The sequence below is a fragment of the Mastigoproctus giganteus genome, chromosome 12 (genome assembly GCF_048544385.1).
Source record: "Mastigoproctus giganteus isolate SK-2022 chromosome 12, ASM4854438v1, whole genome shotgun sequence".
In the NCBI taxonomy this organism is placed as follows: domain Eukaryota; kingdom Metazoa; phylum Arthropoda; class Arachnida; order Uropygi; family Thelyphonidae; genus Mastigoproctus; species Mastigoproctus giganteus.
In genome coordinates, this window is record NC_143586.1 from 29,092,260 (window position 1) to 29,120,228 (window position 27,969).

The 27,969-nt window shown below is 39.1% G+C and overlaps 1 protein-coding gene across 1 annotated transcript in view; it reads left to right on the forward strand.

Annotated features, from left to right (window-relative positions):
* Positions 1–2,481: 2,481 nt before the first annotated feature.
* Positions 2,482–27,969, forward strand: part of eIF3d1 (eukaryotic translation initiation factor 3 subunit d1) — a 72,673-nt gene continuing 47,185 nt past the window's right edge. The window contains exons 1-3 of the mRNA XM_090385693.1: positions 2,482–2,690; positions 15,150–15,195; positions 21,601–21,737. Coding sequence (XP_090241819.1) covers positions 2,565–2,690; positions 15,150–15,195; positions 21,601–21,737 — 309 coding nt within the window. The 5' untranslated portion in view covers positions 2,482–2,564. The remainder of the gene's footprint in view (positions 2,691–15,149; positions 15,196–21,600; positions 21,738–27,969) is intronic.

Genomic DNA, 27,969 nt, shown 5'->3' on the forward strand with positions numbered 1-27,969 from the left:
TGCATATCCCCGGAGCAATATGGCCTTAGTTGCTAATGCTCCTAAAAACCAAATAACAAACATACAAACAAACATTGAAAGGATAGAATTCGTGGGGTTCCTGGGCAATGCGACGCTGTCACCACTCTCTCGCTAGTGGAAAAACCCACAGCTTGGCAGGTATATAGGTACACTGTATTCACGTAGACGGTAAGTCGATGTAAGTATGGACAAACATCGAAAATTAACAGACTTTGAAAGAGGGATGATAGTGGGAGCCCGACGCATGGGTCACTCTATCGCGGAAGTGGTACAGAAATTGAACTATCCTCGTTCGACAGTACCAAGAGTGAATCGGGAATACGCCATTTTCGGAATAACATCACATCGTGGACGGCGCTGTGGGCGGAGAAAGGTGGTGGATGAACGTGGCCATCCATGCCTGTCACGCATTATTTCAGCCAACCAGAGAGCGATAGTGGTACAAATCACCACAGACTTCAATGAGAGGGGTGCCAGAAACATCTCCACCTCGACGAGCAGGTGATCATATAGCCACAATAGGTTATGGGAGCCGCCGACCCACCAGAGTCCCATTAATAACATCATGACACAGGATTCTACGCCTCAACTGGGCGAAAGAGCATCGGCACTGGGCCTTGGATAATTGGAGTCAGGATTCCTGGTCCGATGAGTCCCGTTTCCAGTTATTTCGAGCAGACGGAGATGGTACTTATTTGGCGGAAACCGCACGAAGCTATGCACCCGTCATGTCAACAAGGAACTGTTCAGGCAGGTGGACGGTCGGTAATGGTCTGGGGAAACTGGCACACGTTGGGAACTCTGGTACGTCTACACGCATCTCTGAACGATCTAGGTTACGTGTCCATCCTTGCAGACCATCTGTATCCCTTCATGGTTATTATGCACCCACAATGTAATGGACTCTTGCAGCAGGACAATGCGCCCACCCATAGAGTCGTGGTTACTAGAACATGGTTCGACGAGAAGGCTATTCCATGGTGGTAAAATCTGCGATTACGCAGATTTTACCACCATGGAATAGCCTTCCCGTTCATCGGCCCTGTGGGGCATCTTTGGGATGCTGTGGAAAGGTCCGTTCGAGCTTTGGAGCCTCTACCCAGGAACGCGACGGAATTATGGACAGCGGTGTAGCAAGCATGGATGGAAAATATGGAACCATATTATGGTTCTTTTCATAACTTTGCTGAGTTAGTCGGCATGGGTTGCATAGTTTTACGTCCAGAAAAAAAAAAAAACTCCAGACGAAGAACTCACAATTACAATCGCAATATGTTCACACCTCATTACATTAGTATTACGTTAAGCTCCAAAGCAGGCGTTTAACATGTTATTTATTATCCTTAAGATTCTGGATTTCCTTCGTGTGTAAAGGATTTATATTATATACCATTTTTTCTACTATTCTCTTGTTGAGTAAGTCACTCTAAAGTGAGGACAGCAAGGTCGCCAGAGAGTACACAATTTCGTGTCCTCCGGAGAGTACACAATTTACGAATGTAACACACATGGTTCGATCAAATATCTCTCTCACTTGCAATCATTATTATTATTAGCCATATGGTGCAAGTAGGGCCTCCGTAGCCGAGTGGGCAGGAGCGGGAGTGCAGTAGCACGCGCTCTTTGAGTGAGGACAGCAAGTGAGGACTTAAAGTGAGGACAGCAAGGTCGCCAGAGAGTACACAATTTCGTGTCCGCCGGAGAGTATACAATTTCGTGTCCGCCGGAGAGTACACAATTTACGAATGTAACACACATGGTTCGATCAAATATCTCTCTTACTTGCAATTATTATTATTATTAGCCATATCGTGCAAGTAGGGCCTCCGTAGTAGGGCCTCCGTAGCCGAGTGGTCAGGAGCGGGAGTGCAGTAGCACACGCTCTTTGAGTAGACCGGGGTTCAAGCCCCTGACTGCTGAATACGGTCGATCTGCCAACCCGCACTGGACCAGCGTGGCAGATTATGGTCCATTTCCCTCAGCATGAATTGTTGAGGAGGCTTCCATCCTGCAGTGGGTTGATAATGGCTGCACTTTACTTTTTTTTTTTTTTATGGTGCAAGAAAACCTGATGCTTATGCTGCACCAGCCAAAAAAATTCCCCGAATTACCCTAAGAGAGAGAGAGAGAAAATTAGAAGGTAATCACCAAAAAAGAGAAGAATAATGATATTCAGGTCAGAACCCTGTGTGTGCCAAGCCCATACTCACCAGATGTGATCCCCCCGGGTTAAATTACTAATTACACTCTTAAAATGTTATTAGATTTAGATATCCCGTTTACTTCTGCATTCTCCAACACCGTCACCATGTTTCTGCCGAAAGTGGTCTAAAAACCAAAATATAAATGGCAGCCTTAGTTGCAAAAAGGAAAGAAATAAAAATACGATATTTTCTGTATTTTTCTTAATTTTCAGTATAGTTATGTGTCGTATCTTTTCACATAGGTGGCGATGTAGTATCGGTTCTGTACTGTGCGGTTTTAATGCGTTTCTTGGTGTATCGTTTGATTTTATTAAATCTAAAAATTGGATCATTGGAATAATGTATGCACATTTCGTTCCTCCGGTTATTCAAGATAATGAGAGTGGATGGGGGCCATGTACTATTCCAGACCAGTATAAAGATATACCATATCAGCCCTTTTGTAAAAGTGATCGTTTAGGAAAGGTAATATCATGAGTAGGTTTACCATTTGTTACCGCAAGGAAACGTGTTTCTTCCATATGTTTCTTATGATATATCGAGAAGAACTGTTCTTTTCGTTATTTAATTCTTTAAATTGTAACTGAATGTTACTAATAGCATAACTGAGAAATCCGTAACCTGCGCAAAAACGATTAGCCCTCTTGAATGTCACTGTGGTTACGATCACTAATCTTCCCCACTGATTTTTATTATTTTTCATACCGTGGCCGAGTTGGTTTTATCTCGAAAACAGATTTTTCGCCTAGCAAGCAGGCAAACTAATGGAAGAATACACTCCAATGCAGACACACTATGCGAAAGCCTCATGGCCTTAGCCTCCGTGGCTCTTAACACACACAACAGCAAATGTTTAATTGGTGCTTATTAAGGTAATCCAAGTGAGCCTTTGCTTAGGGAATTGAATTTGCAAATTTATTGTCAAGTATTACTAATCTTAATTGTGTGACCAAAATGAAAAATTTTAACATAAATTTACTTATACATACCTGTTCTTTATTATTACTATTATAGTTATATTAGCCCTATGGTGCAAGGAAGCCTGAGAAAAAAATTTCTGAGTTACCCTGTGAGAGAGAGAGAGAGAGAGTGAGTGAGCTAGAAGGGAATCGCCAAGAAAGAGAATGATGATGATATCCAGCTCAGGATGCTGGGTGTGCTAAGTCCATACTCACCAGATGTGAGCCCCTGAAGAACGTAAAATTACATTAAAGTTATGTCCCCCCTCCCCCTTTTTTAGCATTTATGATATTAGCAGATTAAATGATAACTATTAGTAGATTGCTATAAGTTATGCCATTGACCTTTATGTAAAATTTTGCTTCACATATCTTTGATGTTGTTAAGCAGTTACTACTACATCATATGTAAAAATATACCTTTTCTTTATACAGTAGCATTAGCGTTAGTAGAGACATATGATGCAAGAAAGCAAGCTTATGCAGCATCAGCCAAAAAAAAAAAAAAACCCCATTTCACCCCCCCCCATTCATTCCAAATGCCTTTCCAGCTCAGCCTTAAATTTATTTAGGCTATTAGCTTCCACAGCAAAAGATGGAAGCCTGTTCCACCAATCAACTACCTGCTGGCTAAAGGCAAATTTCTGCACTTCTATTCTACAACTATCTTTCCTTGATTTGAAACTGTGTCCCCTCAGGTTCTTAGTTTAAGCAAGAGGAAGAATCCCATCAGCATTCAGCTTGCTCAACCCATTCAAGGCCTTATATACCTCGATCAGATCACCTCGCAGGGGCCAACTCTCCAGGCACTGCAATTTGCAGAACTCAAGTCTTTCTTGGTAAGAGCACCCCTTTGTTCCCCTCACCAATCTTGTTGCCCTTCTTTGTACACATTCTAGCAACTCTACATCCTTCCTAAAATGAGGCTTCCAGACCTGTACAGAGTAGTCTAGGTGTGGCCTGACCATTGCCTTGTATAATGGTATAATCACCTACCTGTCCCTGCTAACAAAATTCCTATATATCATTGACAAGACTCCATGACCTGCCCTGGCAGCCCGTCTGCACTGCTCAGCGAACTTCGTATTTGACTGCGCAGTTACCCCCAGGTCTTTTTCACTTTCCACCTCCCTGAGTGTAATACCACACAGTTGGTACATTTCTCTTTGGTGCAGTACTTTGCATTTGTCAATGTTAAACTTCAGTTGCCACTTCTCAGCCCATTTTCCCAACTTATCTAGATCCAGTTGGAGTAGCATACTGTCTTTTACTGTTGTTAACAACCCCGCCAACCTTTGTATCATCTGCAAACTTGGACATTAAACCTGATATACCTTTATCAATATCATTGATAAATATACAAAACAACAGTGGCCCAACGCTGAACCCTGGTTAACTCCACTGATAACATTTGTCCACGAAGAGCAGTGTCCATTGATTACCACGCGCTGTCTCTCACTTAACCATCCCTTTATCCATTGTAGCAACTTACCCTTAATACCACACTGCTCCAATCTGTACAGCAGTCTTCCATGTGCAACATTATCAAAAGCTTTCCTGAAATCCAAGTATATGATATCAAAATTATTTTTGGCATTCAGTTCCTTTGGGACCACATCATAGTATCCAATCAAATTGGTCAGACAAGACATCCCTTTAACAAACCCATGCTGTGTCTTAACTATTACTGCAGTCTTGTCTAGATGATCCTGCAATGCTTCTTTAAACAGTTTTTCCATTATTTTCCCTGGAACACAAGTTAAACTACAGGTCTGTAGTTACTTTTGTCACCTTTTGAACCCCCCTTTATGAATTAGTATTTGTTAACTGCCAAAATAGGTTTATACAATAATATTACACCATACTGACATTAAGCTCTGTTAATGCACATCACTGCCATCATCTCAATCAATCAATCAATTGCGGGAGAAGACAGATTGGTAATCAGTGGATACTTCTCTTCATGGAGTAATGTTATTAGCGTAGTCCTCCAGGGTTTAGTGTTGGGTCCATTGTTCTTTTCTATATTTATTAATGATATTGATGAAGGCATATCAGGCTTAATGTCCAAATTTGCAGATGATACAAAGGTCAGCAGAGTGTTTAATGAGAGGAATGAAGGTATGCTATCACAACATGATCTAGAAAAGTTAGGCAGATGGGCTAAGAAATTGCAATTGAAGTTTAACATTGACAAATGCAAAGTACTACATATGGGTAGCAATAACCTCAGAGTAATGTACCAAGTGTGTAGTACTACACTCAAGGCAAGTGGAAATTAAAAAAGACCCGATAATTATGCACTCAGATAGAAAGTCCTCTGGGCAATGTAGATAGGCTGCCAGAACAGCTCATGGAGTTTTGTCAATGATATACAAGAATTTATAGTCGTAACGGTGACTATAGTGGTCTATGACAGTTTATAAATTCTATACAGCGGTCCCAACTGATGATGTTACCATCAACAAATTCTAAATGGGAAGCTTTCAAGGAATTAATCATAGAAGCTACTAGGCTTTTCATACCAACTAAGAAATACTCTTCAAGGTATAGGGCCTAAATAATGTCAGAGGAACTGATGAAACGTACAGCAAAGAAGAAAGTGCATGGGATCACTGGCGGATCCAGAAAAAAATGACAGGAGGGCCACCATTTGTGATGGGGGGAACCATTTTGTGCCTTGTTTGTGCACCAACAAGGCACAAAATAATACACAGAACAAAACAAATACGACACTCAAATGTAATGTGACAAGCACACAGATAAACTCTGAATTACTTTGGAGTAAACATGCACGACCAAACTGCATGATCCTTCGAACTAGAATGATAATCACATCAGCATCAGTGTTGCCAAATGTAGTCAGCTGAAAATAGCTGAGCCACGATGCAAAAATATATAAAATCCTGTGTGAACAATGAAAAAAAAAAAAATTTTTTTTTTTGTATCTAAAGGGAATTTAAACGATTCCCTGAAAAAAGATAGGGGCACATACCCAAATGCCCCTTCCCTGAATCCGCCTATGCATAGCATGCATATAAATTATCACGTGACTATGGTAGATATAAGCTAGTCTGTAATCAAGTCACAGAGGAGGTTAGAAAGCAAAGGCAGATTACGAGAAATCTGTGGCAAAGGATGCAAAGATAAAGAGCAAAGACTTCGTTAATTATGTAAACTGAGGCACCTCCGTAACCAGGTGGGAAGTAGCAGCAGTGCGTAGCACATGCTTCTTGATTAGACCGGGGTTCGAGCCCGTCACCACCAAATACGGATGATGCGGAAAGGTCAGGGAATGACCACCGCATATCCCGGAGCAATATGGCCTTAGTTGCTAATGCTCCTAAAAACCAAATAACTTACTAACTAATTATGTAAACTCTTGAAGGAAGTGGATGAATCAAATTGGTCCACTTGATATCGATTGTTCGACTGTTGATAATTCTGCTCCAGTAGCTGACAAACTGAATGAGCATTTTGCATTTACATTCATTCATGAGGAATTCTGTAGGGAAGTGGAGGCCAGTTTATCAAACTCTAACAAGGAGCTAAATGATTTTGTAATAACTGAGAGGAAAGTGAAGGAAAAATTGTTCAATTTAAATATAAGAAAGGCACCTGAGATGGATGGGATCTATCCAGTTATATTGAGGGAGGCAGCAAAAGGAAGTAAGCACACCCTTAGCCATAATTATGAGAGCATCTTTGGATTCAGGGGAGGTCTCCACGGATTGGAGATGTACAAATATATTCCCAATTCACAAATGGAGATCAAAGGGTGACACGAGTAATTACATACCTGTTAGTTAGCATTAGTAGAGGCACACAATGCAAGAAAGCAAACTTACACAGCATCAGCCAAAAAAAAAAAAAAGTTCCCATTTCACTGATCCATTCATTCAAAATGTTTGTCTAGTTGTACCGTGAATTTATTTAAGCTATCAACTTCCACAACAACAGATGGAAGTTTGTTCCAGCAATCAACTACCTGCTGGCTTAAGGTAAACTTCCACACATCTATTCTACAACTATCTTTCCTCAGTTTGAATCTATGCCCTCTCAGGTTTGTAATATGAGCAAGAGAAAGAATCCCATCTGCATTTAGCCTGCTCAATCTATTCAAGACCTTATACTCCTCGATCAGATCGCCTTGCAGGTGCTTAGTCTCCAGAAGCTGCAATTTTCAGAACTTAAGCCTTTCTTCATAAGAGCACCGCTTTGTTCCCTTCACCAGTCTTTTGCATTTCTCTTACTTGTTCTAGCAACTCTACACCCTTCCTAAAATGAGGCTCCAGACCTGTATGCAGCACTCAAGGTGTGGCCTGACTATTGCCTTATACAAGAGGATAATCACCTCCTTATTCCTGCTCGCAAAATTCCTTTATATCATTGACAAAACCGCACAACTTAATCTGGCAGCCTGTCTGCACTGCTTAGAAAACTTCATATCTGACTGCACAATTATCCCAAGGTCTCTTTCATTCTCCACTACCCTGAGTGTAACATCACATAGATGGTACATTTCTCTGGGGTGACTGCTACCCATATGCAGTACTTTGCATTTATCAATGTTAAACTTCAGTTTCCATTTCTCAGTCCATCTACCCAACTTTTCCAGATCCTGTTGCTGCAGTATACTGTTATTAACAACCGTGCCAACCTTTGTATCATTTGCAAACTTTGACATTAAGCTTGATATAAAAAGGTAAAATGCAGCCATTATCAACCCACTGCAGGATGGAAGCCTCCTCAACAATTCATGCTGGGGGAAATGGACCATAATCTGCCACGCTGGTCCAGTGTGGTTTGGCAGATCGACCATATTCAGCAGTCAGGGACTTGAACCTCGGTCTACTCTAAGAGCATGTGCTACTGCACTCCCGCTCCTGACCACTCGGCTACGGAGGCCAGTAAGCTTGATATACCTTCATCAATATCATTGATAAATATACAAAACAACAATGGGCCCAACACTGAGCATTGAGGGACACCAATAATAACATTAGTCCACGTAGAGCAGTATCCATTGGCCACCACTCTGTCTTCTCCACTCAACCATCCCTTTTTCCATTGTAGGAACTTGTCCTTAATGGCATACTGCTTCAATTTGTACAGTAGTCTTTCATGTGCAACAGTATCAAAAGCTTTCCTGAAATCCAAGTATACGATATCAAAATTATTTTTTGCATCCAGTTCCTTTGTGACCACATCAAATTGGTCATACAAGACTTCCGCTTGACAGACCCATGCTGTGTCTGAATTAGTGCTGCAGTCTTGTCTAGATGATCCTGCAATGCATCTTTAACCAGTGACTCCATTATTTTACCCGGAACAGAAGTTAAACTAACTGGTCTATAATTACTCTTGTCACCCTTCGATCCACCTTTGTGAATTGGGGACACATTTGCACATCTCCAGTCCGTGGGAACCTCCCCTGAGTCCAAGGATGCTCTCATAATTATGGCTAAGGGTTTGTTTACTTTCTTTGCTGCCTCCTTTAATATAACTGGATAGATCCCATCCACCCCAGGTGCCTTTCTTATATTTAACTTCGACAATTTCTCCTCCATATTGCTCTCAGTTATTACAAAATCAATCAAATCCACATCAGAGTCTTATAAACATCTGGCCCTCTCCTTCTTGAATAACTCCTCATTTGAATGTAGATGCAAAATACTCATTTAGTTCAGCAGTTATATGAGAATGATTATCTACAGTCAAACCATTGATATCAAGTGGACCAATCTGATTCATCCCTTCCTTTTAGAGTTTATATAAATAAAGAAGTCTTTGCTATTTTTTTTTGCATCCTTTGCCAGAGATTTTTCATAATCTGCCTTTGCTTGCCTAACCATAGACTACCATAGACTTCTGTGCCGCCTGACAATTTATGTTCATCCCATGCATTTTTCTTCTCTGCCATGAGTCTCATTAGTTCATCTGACATCCATTTGGGCCTGAACCTAGAGCAGTATTTCTTAGTTTGGAAGAGAAAGACTAGTAGCTTCCAAGATTACTTCCTTGAATGCTTCTCATTTAGAGTTTGCTGTTGGTAACATCATCAGTTTAACTTCTGTTCCAGGGAAAATAATGGTGTCACTTGTAAAAGAAATAATGCAGGATCATCTTGACAAGACTACAGTTATAGTTCAGGCGCAGCATTGGTTTGTTAAGGGGATATCTTTCCCGATCAGTTTGATTGGATACTACGATGTGGTCACAAAGGAACTGGATGCAAAAAATAATTTTGATATCATATACTAGGATTTCAGGAAATCTCTTGATACTGTTGTACATGGCAGACTGTTGTACAAATTGGAGTCATGTGGCATTTGGGGAAAATTGCTGCTATGGATAAAGGGATGGTTGAGTAGGAGAAGACAAAGAGATGTAATCAGTGGGCATTGATCATTGTTGACTGTTATTAGTGGAGTCCCCCCAGGGTTCAGTGTTAGGACCATTGTTGTTTTCTATATTTATTTTATTTTATTTTTTTTTTTTCCACAACTCAATGCTAATGGATTCTTTCTCATGCTCAGATTATGCACTTGAGGGGGCATAAATTCAAATCGAGGAAAGTCATTTGCAGAATAGATGTGTGGAAATTCGCCCTTAGCTAGCAAGTGGTTGATTGCTGAAACAAAATTCCATCCATCATTTTGGAAGTTGATAGCTTAAATAAATTTGAGGAAGAACTGGAGAAACTTTTGGAGCAAATGGATAGGTGAAATGGGAAGGTTTTTTTTTTTTTTTTTTGGCTGATGCTGTATAAGCTTGCTTTCTTGCATGTTAATTTTGTTAGCTGGAATAAGGAGGTGATTATCCCACTGTATAAGAAGGATATAGAGCTGCTGGAATGAGTACAGAGAAGGGCGATGAGATTGGAGAGGGAACGTAGGGACGCTCTTGCCAAGAAAGGCTTCAATTCTGTAAATTGCAGCATCTGGAGACTAGGTACCTGTTAGGTGATCTGATTGAGGTGTGTAAGGCTTTGTACAGATTGAGCAAGATCAATGCTGATAGGATTCTTCCTCTTGCTCAGACTACACATGAGTTGACACATTCAAATTCAGGAGCGATAGTTGTAGAATAAATATGAGGAAGTTTGCTTTAGCCATGGGGTAGTTGATTGCTGGAAGAAACTTCCACCTGTTGTTGTGGAAGTTGATAGCTTAAACAAATCCAAGGTAGAACTAGACAAACATTTCGAATGAATGGATCAGTGAAATGGGAACGTTTTTTTTTTTTGTGGCTGATGCTGTATAAGCTTGCTTTCTTGTATCATTGCCACTACTAATGCTAATTAGATTCAGAGTTTAATTAGCATTAGCATTAATAGAGGCATATGATGCAAGAAAGCAAGCTTATGCAGCATCAGCCAAAAAAAAAAAAGCCCACTTCTACTTCACCCCTCCATTCGTTCAAAATACCTGTCCAGCTGAGCCTTAAATTTATTTAGGCTATCAACTTCCACGACAAGGGATGGAAGTCTGTTCCACCAACCAACCACCCGCTGGCTAAAGGCAAATTTCCATACGTCTATCCTACATCTGTCTTTCCTCAATTTGAATTGATGCTCAGGTGATTATTGTGAGCAAGAGGAAGAATCCCATCAGCATTGAGCATGCTCAAACCATTCAAGGCTTTATACACCTCTATCAGATCACCTCACTGGTGCCTAGTCTCCAGACACTGAATTTGCAAAACTTAAGCCTTTCTTCGTAAGAGTACCCCTTTGTTCCATTCACTAATCTTGTTGCCCTTCTCTGTACTCATTCCAGCAGCTCTACATCCTCCTTGAAATGAGGCCTCCAGACCTGTATACAGTACTCAAGGTGTGGCCTGATCATTGCCTTATACAAGGGAATAATCACCTCCTTATCCCTGCTAGAAAAATTCCTGTATATCATTGACAAGACACCATAAGCTACTCTTGCAGCCCGTCTGCACTGCTCAGAGAACTTCATATCTGCCTGCACAATTAACCCCAAGTCCTTTTCATTCTCTACCACTGTCAGTGTAGTACCACAGAGTTGATACGTTGCTCTGGGGTTGCTGATTCCCATATGTAGTACTTTACATCTGTCAATGTTAAACTTCATTTGCCACCTCTCAGCCCATCTGCTCAACTTTTCGAGATCCTATTGCAGCAGCGTAGTAGTAGTAGTAGCAGTGGTATTTGATGCAAGAAAGCAAGTGTATGAGCTTATGCAACATCAGCCAAAAAAAAAAAAAAAAAATCACACCATTCCCTCTAAATGCCTGTCCAGTTCCTCCTTAAATTTATTCAACCTATCGACTTCCACAATGACAGCCGACCGGGCTAGCCGAGTGGGTAAAGTACCTGCCCGGCAACCCAAAGGTCGCGGGTTCGATTCCCGCCTCGGGCTTGGATCAAAGTACTGCAAAAAACCTTGGGAGGTGCAATATGGCCACAGAAGCCGATGCGCCAACAACTACCAAATCAAAAAAAAAAAAAAAAATCCACAATGACAGATGGAAGTTTGTTCCAGCAATTAACCACCCGCTGGCTAAAGGCAAATTTCAGTAATGTCAGTAGTGTCCTTGATAACCCTGCCAACCTTTGTATTGTCTGCAAACTTGGACATTAAGCTTGATATACCATCATCAATATCATTTATAAATACAGAAAACAATAATGGACCCAACACTGAACCCTGAGGGACTCCACTAATAACATTAGTCCACGATGAGCAATGTCCATTGATTACCACTCTCTGTCTTCTCTCCCTCAACCACCCCTTTATCCATAGCAGCAATTTGCCTCCAGTGCCACACTGCTTCAATTTGTGCAGCAGTCTTCCATGTGCAACAGTATCAAAAGCCTTTCTAAGATACAAGTATAAATATCAAAGTTATTCCCTGCATCCAGTTCTTTTGTGACTGCATCATAGTATCCAATCAAATTGGTCAGGCAAGACTTCCCCTTAACAAAACCATGCTGTGTCCGAGCTATAACTGAAGTCTTGTCTAAATGATCCTGCAGTGCTTCTTTAACCAGTGCATCCATTAATTTTCCTGGAACAGAAGTTAAACTCACAGGTCTATAATTACTCATGTCAGCCTTTGGTCCTCCTTTATGAATTGGGGTCACATTTGCACATCTCCAGTCTGTGGGTACCTCCCCTGAGTCCAAGGAAACTCTCATAATTATGGCTAAGGGTTTGCTTACTTCCTTTCCTGCCTCCTTTAATATAATTGGATAGATCCCATCCACCCCAAGTGCCTTTCTTGTGTTTATCTTCAACAGTTTCTCCTCCACTTTACTCTCAGTTATTACAAGCTTATCTAGCTTACTGCCAGAGTTGAATACACCTCTGGCATTCCCCTCGCTGAATAACCCCTCATGTGTGAATGTCGATGCAAAATATTCATTTAGCTTGTTAGCTACCTGAGCAGGATCATCAACAGTTGACCCATCGATATCAAGTGGACCAATCTGATTCATCCCCTTCCTTCTAGAGTTTACATAAGTAAAGAACTCTTTGCTGTTTTTCTTTGCATCCCTTGCCAAGGATTTTTCGTAATCTGCCTTTGCCTGCCTAACCTCCTTTGTAACTTGGTTACAGATCAACTTGTATCTATCATAGGCTTCTGTGTCACGTGTTAATTTATATGTATCCCATGCATTTTTGTTCTCTGTCATATGTTAACCCCAGGGGCTCACATCTGGTGAGTATTGGATTGGCACACCCAGGGTCCTGAGCTGGATATCATCATTCTTCTCTTTCTTGGTGATTCCCTTCTACTTCTCTCTCTCTTTCTCTCTCAGGGTAATTGAGAATTTTTTTTTTTTGGCTGGCGTAGTATAAGCCTCAGGCTTCCTTACATCATATAGTTAATAATAATAATGTCTCATTAATTCATCTGACATCCATTTAGGCCTAAACCTTGAACAGTATTTCTTAGTTGGTATGTAAAGCCTAGTAGCTTCCAAGATAAGTTCTTTGAATGCTTCCCATTTTGAATATGCTGTTGGTAACATCATCAGTTGGTCCCACTGTATAGAATTTAAATACTGTCTCAGACCATCGTAGTCGCCTTTACGAAAGCAGTAACCCTTCTCTTTACCCCTGATGGTAGTTTCCTCTTTGAGTAAATCCCACTTCAGCACACTGTGATCACTGCCACCTAGTGGTTCCTCTATCTGCAGATTCTTAATGCATGAAGAATCACTACTGATAATCAAATCAAGAGTATTACTCCCTCTAATTGCCTCCCAAACATGCTGATGTAGAAAACAATCATCCAATAAATCCACAAAAGCCTTGCTAGTGCGTGAGTGACCAACCCACAAATTCCAGTCAATATCTGGGAAATTAAAATCCCCCATTATAAGACTCTCTGATTTACTGGCCCACTCTATTACCCTGTACAGTTTCTTATTATACTCATCAGAGTCTATTGTTTCTGTAGACGTTGTACTCCCCAAATTCCAGTTCTGCATTCCTTATATCTGTGTGACAATGTCTCTGATATCCCAATAATATCCACCTTTGATGCTTTGAGCAATACCTCAAATTCATCAAATTTATTTACCAAACTCCTAGCATTGGTGTACAGGCAAGTATACACGCACCTCTTCCTATTCTTAGCTACCCTAACACAACCCATATGTTTACTTGTACTGCAATGACTCCCAGCAGTCTCTGAAATATCCTGCATCTTGTTTTCCAGGCTTCTGCTCATTCCAGTAGAAGCAGTGCAAGAATCACTTTCACCTCTGCCTGTGGCTACTGTTAATCTATTAGTCCTTGTAATCCCCCCCCCCAAGCTAGCAGTTTTCCGACCCATCTAACACTGCCTCGATAGCATCAGCAAATATTCTTGCACCCTTTCTGTTTAAGTGTATCCCATCCCTGTAGAAGCCGTCTCTCCTGTTAAATTCGAAACGATTTTTTTCAGAATGGTTAACACACTACTGGCAGGAATACCAAATTTTAAAGCAATTATTTTTTTTTTTAATGCTTTGATCTGCACTGTTAAGCACTTCCACTTTTCACACTATACTCAAGTACTCTTAGACACTAAGGGTACTTGCATAGCAGCTAAAACAAAACTAAAATTAGGGACCACTTGTACCTACCATGTAAAGGTGAAATTTAGTGAAAGTGTGGATGACTCATTTCTTCAAAATAACAGATGAATTTCTGGGGTAAAGGAAAATCACTCCCTCCTAATTCTCTAATAGGATGCTTGCAATAGAAAACATGTTGATCAGACCCAATGTCCGTGTTGGAAATAGGCCTTAATCTTTGTCAATGGCTGTGGACACAGATAGCAATTGACCAGCACAACTTCTCGGTATAGGTATTACTTCTTTTTAGCCATTGCTGACCCACTGCTGGGCAAAGGCCTCTTCCAAAACCGTCCATCTTTTTTTATCTCGGACCGTGGTTGGCCAGTTTCCTCCTGCAAGGTTTTATGGGTACCACTAAATTGTAAAATGTTTTAGTTCTTAATTCGTGGAATTAATCTATTTTTTAGCTCTTAAAAACTAAAGGGATTAATTCTTAATCCTTTTAGCTCTTAATTCGTGCTTTCTACAGCATCAGCTCTATTGCCTAAAGGCCAGAGGTGCGAACAGTGTGTACCCAGGCCTCTCGAAATCAGTTCGTTATATGGAAATTTTCTTCATTATACGGAAACAATTTTCAATGTAATGACCAAGGGAAGATCAAAAAAGTTCTCTACATAGAAAAATTCACTATATGGAAGTTCGTTAAAGAGAGGTTCGATTGTATTTAGATCTGGTAAAGTAACACTTACACTGCATTGAATAGAATGTAAAGGGACCTTATATTTTAATCTTAATTTTTTTAATTAAATCACCATTTAGCATTATTGTTAAACCTTATTGTATTAATATCAGAATATTAATAAATTAGTGGTTATTTGATTTATATATAGATGGTAATTTTTATTATTTGTTTTCTATTTTTAGGTAGCTGACTGGACAGGAGCCACATATCAAGACAGGAGATATGCAAGTAAGTATTTAAGTGCTCGAAGTTAACGCCACTTCTATTACAGACTAAAAATATTCAAATGTTTTACTTCCTCTTTTATCACTTAGCTTTCAAAACTGAGGTGATTTAAAATTAACCTTGTGCAAATAACATAGTAAAATGGGATGCTTTTTTTTTTTTTTTATAATGCTCGTAGACAGGACTTCAGGAGTTCTGACAGATTCCTAGTAACATAAGCAGTTTTCCATTCCCCCACCCCCTTCTCCCATTAATCATGTAGCTCCAATCCACTGATTGGAAAATTCAAACTTTTTGAATGTTTATAACATTTGAGGAATTAAATGTATTAGTTGTAAATAATTTAAAATCTTCATTTTGAAATATTTTTTTAATTTTAAAATTAAAATTAGATTAGTAAAAATTAAAAATAGTAAATTTTATTAAAATTAGCTTAGTAAAATTGTTTATAAATTAAACATGCCAATCTCTTTAAATAATAAGAAAAATTAATAAGCTTTTCATTTCCTATTTCTGATTTTTTTTTCATGGTTATTTGCAATTGCACATCGTGAAAATATTTCTGTTTTTGGAAAAAATGTTAAGTTCTGTGTTATTAAAATAAAGCAATAATTATAGTTCAACATAAACATTTGATTTGATAAATTTTTCGAAAACAGTATTTTTTAGACTTCTATCAAATGATTTTAATCCTGATAGGTTAAAATCATTGGACAAAAGTCTGAAAAATACTGTTTTCAAAAAATTTGTCAAATCAAATAGTTACTTTGTAACTCTTCCATGATATTCTTGTCCACAATTGGTACTACTCCAAAATCATTCATCAAAATCAGTGCTGATGACAGCATGCAACAAAAACTGTATTCACTTGCCATTTTTTTCAAAGGAACTTGAACTAAGCATAGAACTCATTACAGAGAACTCATTACAGAGAACTCTTGAATTGTAAAAACATATCGAAGTTAAGAGATACAAGATTGAAACAAAATGTTCAGTGAATTTGCAAAAAATTAACTTTATCATTGAATAGCCAAAAGTTATGTTACTAAATCAGAAAAATAAGGTGTTTGTAGCACAATGGGAAAGTTTTTGCAAATATGCAAAAATTGCTAGGTGACAAGTGTGTGACAATGCATTGTCGTGGTAAAGGAGTCAACCATTTCACCATTTTTTAGTCATTTATGGTAATTACATCTCTTAAACATTTTAAAACTTCTTAACAGCAAACTGCATTAACAGTGACATCTCCCAGATGTCACTGTTAATGCAGTGATATTACCCCCTGAGGGGCAGGCACACTTGGTTTTTTGGGTGCACATGTGTTTGTACAAAATACTTTTTTAATTAATTTTTTTAAAAATCCTTTGCTTGGAAAGACAATTCGGTTAAATGTAGTAGTAGTAGCAGTGGCATTTGATGCAAGAAAGCAAGTGTATGAGCTTATGCAGCATCAGCCAAAAAAAAATCACACCATTCCCTCCAAATGCCTGTCCAGTTCCTCCTTAAATTTATTCAACCTATCAACTTCCATAACGACAGATGGAAGTTTGTTCCAGCAATTAACCACCCGCTGGCTAAAAGCAAATTTCCGCACATATAATCTACATCTGTCTTTTCTCAATTTGAATTTATGCCCCCTTAGGTTCGTAATCTGAACAAGTGGAAGGATCCCATCAGAATTCAGCGTGCTCAACCCATTCAAGGCCTTATAAACCTCGATCAGATCACCCCGCAGGTGCCTAGTCTCCAGCCACTGCAATTTGCAGAACTTAAGCCTCTCTTGGTAAGAGGATCCCTTCATTCCCCTCACCAATCTTGTTGCCCTTCTCTGTACACGCTCAAGTAAATCTACATCCTTCCTAAAATGAGGCCTCCAGACCTGTACGCAGTACTCAAGGCGTGGCCTGACCATTGCCTTATACAGAGGGATAATCACCCCCTTTTCCCTGCTAGCAAAATTCCTATATATCATTGACAAAACCCCATGACCTGCCCTGGCAGCCTGTCTGCATTGCTCAGAAAACTTCATATCTGACTGCACAATTACTCCCAGGTCTTTTTCATTTTCTACCACCTTAAGTGTAGTACCACACAGTTGGTACGTTTTTCTGGGGTTACTTCTACCCATATGCAGTACTTTGCATTTGTCAAGGTTAAACTTCAGTTGCCACTTCTTAGCCCATCTGCCCAAATTATCTAGATCCTGTTGCAGTAGCACACTGCCATTACTGTCATTAACAACCCTGCCAACCTTTGTATCATCTGCAAACTTCGACATTAAGCCTGATATACCTTCATCAATATCATTGATAAATATACAAAACAACAGTGGACCTAACACCGAACCCTGTGGGACTCCACTAATAACATTAGTCCAAGAAGAGCAGCACCCATTGATTACCACCCTCTGTCTTCTCGCACTTAACCATCCTTTTATCCATTGTAGCAACTTACCCTTAATACCATTCTGCTCCAATTTGTACAGTAGTCTTCCATGCGCAACAGTGTCAAAAGCTTTCCTGAAATCCAAATATATGATATCAAAATTATTTTTTGCATCCAGTTCCTTTGTAACCACATCATAATATCCTATCAAATTTGTCAGACAAGACTTTCCCTTAACAAACCCATACTTTGTCTGAATTATTGCTGCAGTCTTGTCTAGATGATGCTGCAATGCATCTTTAACCATTGACTCCATTATTTTACCCGGAACAGAAGTTAAACTAACTGGTCTGTAATTACTCGTGTCACCCTTCGATCCCCCTTTGTGAATTGGGGATACATTTGCACATCTCCAGTCTGTGGGAACCTCCCCTGAGTCCAAGGACGCTCTCATAATTATGGCTAAGGGTTTGCTTAGTTGCTTTGCCACCTCCTTTAATATAACTGGATAGATCCCATCACCCCAGGTGCTTTTCTTATGTTTAACTTCAACAATTTCTCCTCCACTTTGCTTTCAGTTATTATAAAATCATTAAGTATCCTGCTACAATTTGATAACCTTCTGCCATTTTCAAACCTTAATAATTCCTCATGTGTGAATGTAGATGCAAAATACTCATTCAGTTTGTTTGCTATCTGAGCACGATCATCAACAGTCGAACCATCGATGTCAAGTGGACCAATCAGATTCATCCCCTTCCTTTTAGACTTTATATAAGTAAAGAAAGCCTTGCTGTTTTTCTTAGCATCTTTTGCCAAGGATTTCTCGTAATCTGCTTTCGCCTGCCTAACCTCCTTTGTCACCTGATTACAGACTAGCTTATATCTGCCATAGGCTTCTGAGTCGCTTGATAATTTATGTGCATCCCATGCATTTTTCTTCTCTATTACAAGTCTCATTAGTTCATTAGATAACCATTTAGGCCTAAACCTTGAACAATATTTCTTAATAGGTATGAAACTTTTAGTAGCTTCCACGATTAATTCCTTGAATGCTTCCCACTTAGAATTTACTGTTGGTAACATCGTCAGTTTATCCCACTGTACAGAATTTAAAAACTGTCGTAGACCACTGTACTCATCTTTACTCACCTACCGTATAGGTGAGTAAAGGTGACCACTGTACTCACCTTTACGGAAGCATAAGTTTATTGATTGCAATGTATTTAATTTTTTAGTAATGTTATTAAGCAGAAACAGAGCTTTGTTTCTGCTTAATAAATGATAATCAATTTTTTTGAAAGAAATCTATCTTAAAGAGAGAAAACATTAATTTCTTCTGTGAATTTGTCTTTCTCTTGCAATTTAAAAATAAATATACAGTGGCAGACAAAAAACTGCATCACCTTAAAAAAAAGTAACATTTGTAGTGAAACGTATAAGATATTGTTTGAATACAGTCATTTTGTTTGTCGAAAAGCAAAGGTATTGCATCAGGCAGTAATTGCAAGGCATTGCATCAGCCGTTTCTATAAATGCAGTGTTGGAAGGGTATACACGCTCATTACTATCCTGTTTTGCAGAGGTGTAACCATGGCTCCATATGTTCAGTTGACACCAAGAAAAAAAAGTGTAGCTGTTGCTCTGTCCCAGGAAGGGCTTCCTACGCGTGCTATCACTGATAAAATAGGCTGCCACCAGTCAACAGTATCCTGGGTGCTGAAATTAAAGTGTGAAACCGGTGATGGGAAGAGAAGACCTGGATCAGGCCATAAGTGGGTGACTATGCCTTCCCACGGCGCCTCCGTAGCCAGGTGGGCAGGAGCAGCAGTGCGTAGCACACGCTGCTTGATTAGACCGGGGTTCAAGCCCGTGACCACCAAATATGAAGGATGCGGAAAGGTCAGGGAATGACCACCGCATATCTCCGGAGCAATATGGCCTTAGTTGCTAATGCTCCTAAAAACCAAATAACAACAACAATAACAACACCTTCCCATGATAGATATTTGAAACGGCTATGCCTTTGTAATAGCCATGCTAGTGCTCTTGATCTAAAACTGGACTTTGAGATGACCTCTGGTGTTGAAACAAGTTCACGAACTATCCAAAGACAGCTTTCGGAATGTGGTCTGCATACCTATCGGCCCAAGAAGAAGCCTTTGTTGACCCAACAAATGAGGAAGAAGCGAATTGCTTGGGCTAAAACACATGTTTCACGGACAAAATAACAATGGGATACTGTCATCTTTTCTGATGAATCGAAATTCAACCTGCATGGCTTGTATGGGAAGCAATATGTCAGAAGATGAAAATTGGAGGCATACCATCCTGACTGCATAACACTGACTGTAAATGCCCCCGCTGGTCAGATGGTCTGGGGATGCATAACAAGCAAAGGGGTGGGGGCGAATTAAGTTTATTAATGGAACAGTGAATGCAGAAACCTACACTGCTATCTTTAAGGAGTGCCTGAAACCTGTTATTAGGGATCACCACACAAATATCCAAAACTGCATTTTTCAACAGGACTCAGCACCTTGCCACGCAACAAAATTAGTAAGTTTTATGCTATTTAGATTTGATGATGAGTTTGTCTTCTTGTCTCACAGGGCTTAAAACATACTTATACCAATGTTTTCTCTCTTTTTCTCCCTTAAGGTGCAATCATACCTCAGAAATGCTGGCATTAGTGTTGGACTGGCCCGGCAATAGTAAACATTTGAATCCTATCTCTAAGGCTATACTGCACTCACTGCATAGAATAACCCTTTGGAAACAAATAATCACTACTCACAATATAATGACCCTCTCCAAGCTTATTTCGGGTAGACTTGATACTCCCATCATCAATAGGCTCATCATTCTACCCAAAGATAACAGAAGCGCAACTAATCATCAAACATTTAGGATACGATCTGCCCTCAACCAAATCAGCTCACTCAAGTCATATGTTTCCAGAAAACACGATTGGTCTCCTGAACGACCTAAATATTAACCTTGAGGCGATTTGCGTAGACAAGACATACAGATCAAAAGTCTTTGCAGACACCTATGCAGTACTGCAGTTTTAGTTGTTTCAAGTCTCCTCTGCTGTCCGTAGGCTTCTGTGTTTGTGGACAAACTGCACTCCTTTCCTGTTCTGGACAGCCTTTTACAACTTGCCTGCTCCTCCGCACTGTGCTTCAAGGAATGCTAAATTTATTTAAAAAATTTATCCTGAATATTGTCTTAGCTTGCTGTAATAAATTTGAGCTGTATCCTTTATATTAATGTATATATTGTTAATCTGTTATTGTTATATTTACCCTTCCAGCAAATGTTTGCTGTGTAGGGATAGATGTAACTTCTCCTTTTCCTTTACTTGAATAAATAAATAAATAAATCCTATTGAAAATTGCTGGTACATAATGTCGTCTAAAATTGCTCAGGAGAAGCCAACAAGTAAGATTCAGCCGCAGGAGAGCATTGTAAGGTGTGGTACCACAAAATTGGGCAAACGTATATCCAGAAGTTGATTAACTCTGTGCCAGATCGTTGCAAGGCTGTAATTGCAACTCGAGGAGGAACAACAAAATATCGAGGACTTATTTTTCTGATTTACAGTACATAATGCTATTACGTTAACATGTCATTTTAGTTTGTACATGTAAATGCAATAAAATGTATGGTTGGTTGTCATGATTGCCATTCGCACGATTTCTCATATTTCCATTAATTTTGCATTTTACCCTTTTGGAAGATATTTATGGCAGTTAGGTATATCAGGTGGAGTCTTTTTATTGGGTTTCATTCACAGAGATATATATCCCATCTAACAAATGCATTTTGAACATTTCTGCAACCCACAATGCAGCGCAAAACACATTATTTGCAAAATTCACAAGTAATGCAGTTTTTTTTTGTCCACCACTGTAGCAGTGATGCCAGATCATTTCCGTTTAATTACTAGGTTAAAAATTTTATTAAGATCAGATTTATTTATCTCGTACTTTATAATACTAAGCAAATCTATGTATTTAGATAAGTACACTTCTCAGTTTGGAACTGGAAATCAGTATGCATATTATCACGAAGACGATGAAACTACTTTCCAGCTCGTTGACACAGCCAGAGTTCATAAACCCTTGCACCAGAGAGGTAGATTTCGCATGAACCAGGTAAGGATTTATGCATTTACCTAATTATCTTAACTAAGATTTTATTCTTTAAAATTTTAATTGTCCTACTTTTATTTTGAATAATCAGTTTGATGAAAAAGCAAACATTTTTCAGATAAGGCTAAAATAAAAATGGTTAATAAATGCAGTTTCTACTAATTAATATATTTGTAATTTTTTCCCTTTTTTTTTTTTTTAATTCCTTATATTAAACTAATTTATTAAATTTACTCATCTCTCTCTCTCTAAAGTAATAGAAAAATCCATCAACTTTGCCCTACCTTGGAACTTTCCATCTGATTAACTATTGCCAGTATGAATTTCTTCAGTGTCAATACACTGATTGATATCATGGTTTATATTACTCATTTCTGGACAAATTTCATGGAAAAGCTCAAGCAGTTGTTATCGACATTTCTAAGGCTTTTGATCATATTTGATATAAATGAGTCGTCTAAACGAGCTTCCATCTTATGGTCTGATTTCTGTTTTTCGTAATCAGATAGCCAGTTTTCCCTCTAATTGTTCACTGTGTGCGATAGTGGATGGCTCTGTACAAACCCTGTTTTGCTTGAACAGGTGCAACTTGTTGAATATCCGACACCATCAGTTCTTTAAATGCCAATCTCTGGATAATTTTTCACTTGGGAAAGAAAAAAAAACTTAGTTAACTTCAGTCCTTTTGAAATCCAGTCCTGTCTTTATTTCTGTGAAAAAGGTTCTGCTACTCCTGTACCCATCTTCAGCAACACTCAAATTTCTAGACAAATCACTTATCTTTGCTAAAGATAACTGTGGCTTCTAACCTTTCTTGCCATAAGCATAACACAAATATTGCTTTCCCTAAATCAAAAAAACTAGGTTTTCACTTTTGCTCTTATCATTGCCTTTTTTCTAAACAGTTACTGATTTTTTACAAATCACAAATCCACTCTACCATGAAATATTGGCCCCAAAACTTTTCTTAAGTGCACCATCCAAAAGAGGGCATTCGGGTTAATTTATGATTTGTCAATTAAAATCTCACTCCATTCCCTATCACACATATGTTCATGTAATGGATGTTGACTAGTTGAGGCAATGTTGCTCTCAATATTTTGTCTCAGCTACTCAACACACATTCACAGTTCAACTCCACACAACAAAATTAACTTTTAACTTTTCTGATTTCCCTATTATGCCCTTTACTTCTGTTCTTTGGAATAATGTAAATATTATTTTGTTGTCTCTGTAGGTTGCAGAGAGTCATTGTGTTTAGTTGGCTAACTGTTTTTGTTAATTCACCTTGTTCTGTTGATGAATTGTTTATGCTAATTATTTTTAGCTGGTGATTCGGAGTTTTAGTGGGTCTTTCACCCATAGCTTGGGTCATATGTCTTTGGCAGCAGGGGTTCTGCTGTCTTAATAGCCTTAATAGTCATTTAAACCTGAACTTATTTAAAATATTTTGTTTTTATGCGAGTTGCTGCACAAAGGGTTTTAGATTTTATGACCTGTTTTGTCATTTTAACTTCTATTTGATTGTTCATGCTTATAGTTTCAGCTGAACTTGTATATTATAGAAGTTGTTGTGGCTGTTTAGTAATTTGCCATCAGTACTGGTTGAGGATTCTCAACATTAGTGTTTTCTTCTTGTTTTGTTTGGATGTCTCTGTCGTAACAGCCTGTATTTATGTGTTTTCTGGCTTTGACCCTGATCCCAGTTTTCTGGTGTCGGGGTTGTGTTTAGACTATCACTTGTTAAAATGTAAAATACTGTTTGATTAGTGTTAAGTTAAATTTTAAGTTGCCTATTTGGACTTTCTGATTGCATCTTGTTTTGGAAGTGGAATTAGATTAATTACCTTGTTGTGTGTTGTTATCTGGCGTTAATCGTGTTGTTGGGGGTTTTGCTGATTGATTGGCTGTTTTAGTTGTAAGTTTTTCAAGGTTTTGTAATCTTATTGATTTGCAGTCTTTCGATTACTTATTGGTATGATTCTTGCCTTGTTGTTTTTGGAGTTTTAAATTTAATTTTAAGTTATTATCTGCCCTAATGGTTGATATCATGACTGGGTTTATTGTGATTACTGGATAAAATTGATTGTATGTATATATGCATAGCTGTTGGTAATTCATTTTTAATTACATGTTCCTTGTAGTCTTCTTACTTTTCTCTTTAATATTCTGCTTATATTTCTAGAGGATATCTCTATTCCTCTTCTCTTCTCTTCTGTTCCTTTTTCTTCATCCTCTCTCCCCTTTTCCCTTCTTCCTTTTTAAATTATTTTGAGGTTCTTCTTGTGACAACCTCAGTACATGTCTCTTGATAGTAGAACCTGGCTGCCTCCTTGTGGCTTGGGATGAGATTGAGAGTCGGGGGGTAGGGGAGCCTTTGTTTTCCTGCCCCTGACTGCTAAATGCCAGGTGCTGGCTTACAACATACAACAAAATACACATAAAGATACAAACATTTCATTAGATCTCTTCTTTTTTTTTTCCTTTTTTTTTTTTTTTCTTTTTTTATGCCGGCCTTCGCACTTTGCTGTTAGATGACTCGGTGGCATATAGGAGAAACCCTGGTTACCGCCTTTACATACAAGAATACTTCGTTCTTTGGAACAGTTTCCTGAAAATTCCATATATCTAGTTTATAACTTTTGCATATATCGAGTTTATACAAATAGTCCTTGTTTATACAAGGACTGTGTTGTGTTTGTATGAATGAACTATAAATACTGATGAGCCAAAACATTATGACCACCTACCTAATATGATAAATAAAATAAATAAATAAATTTTCTGTTTATACTCCAGGACGACCAAACAGTCAGAGGAGTTCACAAGATAGGCAGAATACAAGAAACAACACCGTATTCAGCAGTCACGGGCTTGAACCCCAGGCTTCAGGGCAGGAGGCAGAGAAATTTCGTCCTAGAACTAGGAGACATAAATTCAAGTTACGGGGGAAAATGTTTAGATTGGACTGCAGGAAGTTTTATTTTAGTCAGCGAGTTATAAATTATTGGAATAAGTTACCTACATGGGTGGTAGAGGCTGACAGTTTGGGGAAATTCAAAGGTCATCTGGATAGTACCTTTGGGTGAGGGAAGTGCATAGGATGATAGGTTTAATTTCCTTTTCTTTTATTAATTATTTTTATTTATTATTTTTTTATCATTGTTTTATTGGGGTTTTTTTTTTTTTTTTTTTTTTTGCTGGTGCAGCATAAGCCATAGGCTTTCTTGCACCATGCGGCCATTACTAATACTAAATACTAGTACTAACTCAGTGCACGTGTACTTATGCACCCGCGCGCCTGACCACTAGGCCGGTATCAGCATCCCACGCCGTGCTGCCGCCGTGCTGCTTCTTAGGCAGCACGGCGTGGTATCAGCATCCCACGCCGTGCTGCCTAAGAAGAGCAATCAGCATGGTGTCAACAAGGGCAGTAGGAGAACTTCTAAAATTGACTGTTTCTCCAACTGCAGTCATGATCTGGGGAGGTGAGTCTCCTGGGCGGCCTGTTGATTCTCCACATGCAGCCAAAACAGCTCATACCCGGTAAGGCATGGAAGCTACAAGATTTCTAAATGTGTCTTGTGGTATCTGGTACCATCACGTAACCAGCAGATCCTTTAACTCCTATAAGGTCCTATCCGTGGTTGAAACGGAGTTGCTGTTTCAGCACAAACAACAGATTCTCGATGGGATTGATATCTGTGGAATTTAGAGGCCAGGGCAATATCTGGAAGTCTTCCTCATGTTCCACGAACCAGTCTTGAACAATTCAGGCGCTGTGGCATGGCACATTATCCTGCTGAAAGACGGCACCACCAAAGGGGAAGACCGTTGGCATGAAAGGGTATACCTGGTCAGCAATGAAGTTTGGGTAGGTGGTAGACATCAGAGTGCCCGGCACATGGATGACTGGACCCAGGCTATCCCAGCAGAACATCGCCCAAAACATGACACCTGCCATCGGCTTGTTTTTGTCCCACGGTGCATTGAGGTGCCATCACTTCCCCAGGTAAACAGTGCACGCGTACCTGGCCATCCACATGGTGCAACAGGAGACGTGATTCGTCGGACCAGACGACCTTCTTCCAATTGCTCAAGGTCCAGTTTCGATGCTTGCATGCCCATTGTAGGTGCTGTCGCCAGTGAACCATGGTTAGCATGGGCACTTGGAACGGCCTGTGGCTATGCAGCCCTATTTTCAGCATCGTTCTATGTACTGTGTGTTGTGACACATTACTCCCATCACCAGCATTCCAATTACCGGCAAGTTACGCCACAGTCTCCCTTCTGTTGCCAACGCACCATCCGAGGGAGCCTTTGCTCATCTTGAACATCGATGAGCCATGGTCGTCCAACACCTCGCCAGTGGTTTGTGAGTTTCCCCTCCTCAGACCACTTTCGGTAGGTACTAACCATGGCTGACCGCGAGCACCCCACCAGCCGTGCTGTTTTGGATATGCTCTGACCCAGTCATCTGACCATTACAATTTGGCCTTTGTCAGACTCGCTTAAGTCCACTGCCTTTCCCATCTGAAGAACAAGAGTAACACTGATTAACAGAGCTGAGTATCAGGTGTTTTTTATACTGTGTCCCTGCACATGCTGTAGTTCACCTGCAGTTGCTTCGATTTGCGTAACGACTCACTGGTCATAATGTGTCGGCTTATGCATAAGATATATTATTACATACATATTATTATTGTATATATTATTATATGTATTATTACATGTTTATTAGATTATGTAATGTAATGATAATGAAAATCTTTACACTTGTAAATATATGTGTATAAGATATACAGTAAAACTTGGTTAATTCGAAGTTCAAAATATTCCCTTTTTGATTTAAATGGGTTAGAATTTCGATCATTCTCTTTTAAACTTTTAATAATCTTTTCATTTCGTTGTGGTGATAAAAATAACAATTGCTGTGGTGAAATTCAATAAATTTCTCACACACGATAACAAAGATTGCAGTTTTGTATTTGCCACCATTATACAGTTTGTATAGTGTTTAAGCTGTATGCTAAAATAAATGTTGCTTAGTTTGTTATGTATGATTGTACAGGTATATACAATTATACATAAAAGGCAAGAGAGCATTCACATCTTTGGGATGTTATTTGATGTTTAATACTTGCATTCAATGAAAAAGGGCGATATTTCTCTCTTTTAGCATTATTACTTTCGGTGAACTTTAACTCAGGCAAACTGGCCTTGCTAATTACAGCTGTATAAGCTGGTAATATCCCTGCTTGTGTGAGCCAGTGGCTAGCTTGATGTCACTTTAGAACAGCTGGCAGTGATAGACAGCAAATGTCTACTGTCTAAGTACAGCTGGAAAATGATTATATTTTGAAAATTTATCTTAGTTGTACAGAGTTAAATCTGTTGTTTTGTTAATGTTATGTGACTATTTACAGAAATGATTAATTGGAAAGTGCTTATATTCTAAATCTTGGCTGTGTAGAATTAAACCTATTTGAATTCCACACAGCCAAGGTAAAATTTCACAATTGTAATCAAACACATTTTTCTGCACACTAGGCACGTGATATCTCTCACTCTCGACTGTTCTAACTAATGTAACTGGTCATCGGTTCATGAAAGCACGCTGTGATCAGTAGTGCTAAAACAGAACAGGGATTATACTACAAATATCTGAAAATGTGGATCCTCTCTCTCTCTCTCTCTCTCTCTCTCTGTCTCTCTCTCTCTCTGTCTCTCTCTCTCTCTCTCTCTCTCTCTCTCTCTCTCTCTCTCTCTCTCTCTCTCTCTCTCTCTCTGTGTTGAGCTACATGGCTATTTTGGTGGTATGAATGAAACTCAACGAGCTTTGTTATTACACGCAAGACATGGAAAATGATTACCCAAACCTCATGAATTCCTTAAGAAGAATAATTAATTTTTTTTAATCCATTGCAAAAGTATTAATGTTAGTAGTGGCAAATTATGCAAATAAGCAAGCGTATACAGCATCAACCAGAGGGGGAAAAAAAAAAAAAAAAATCACATCACCTACCCATCCCTTTTAATACTTCGTCTAGTTCTTTGAATTTATTCAAACTATCCGTTTCTATAACAACATGGATGTTGTCCCAACAATCAACCACCCACTGACTGAAGGTAAACTTTTGCACGTCTATTCTGCAACCATTCTTCCTCAATTTCAATTTATGCCCCTTTATATGCACGGTCTGAGCAAGAGGAAGAATCCCATTAGCATTGAGCT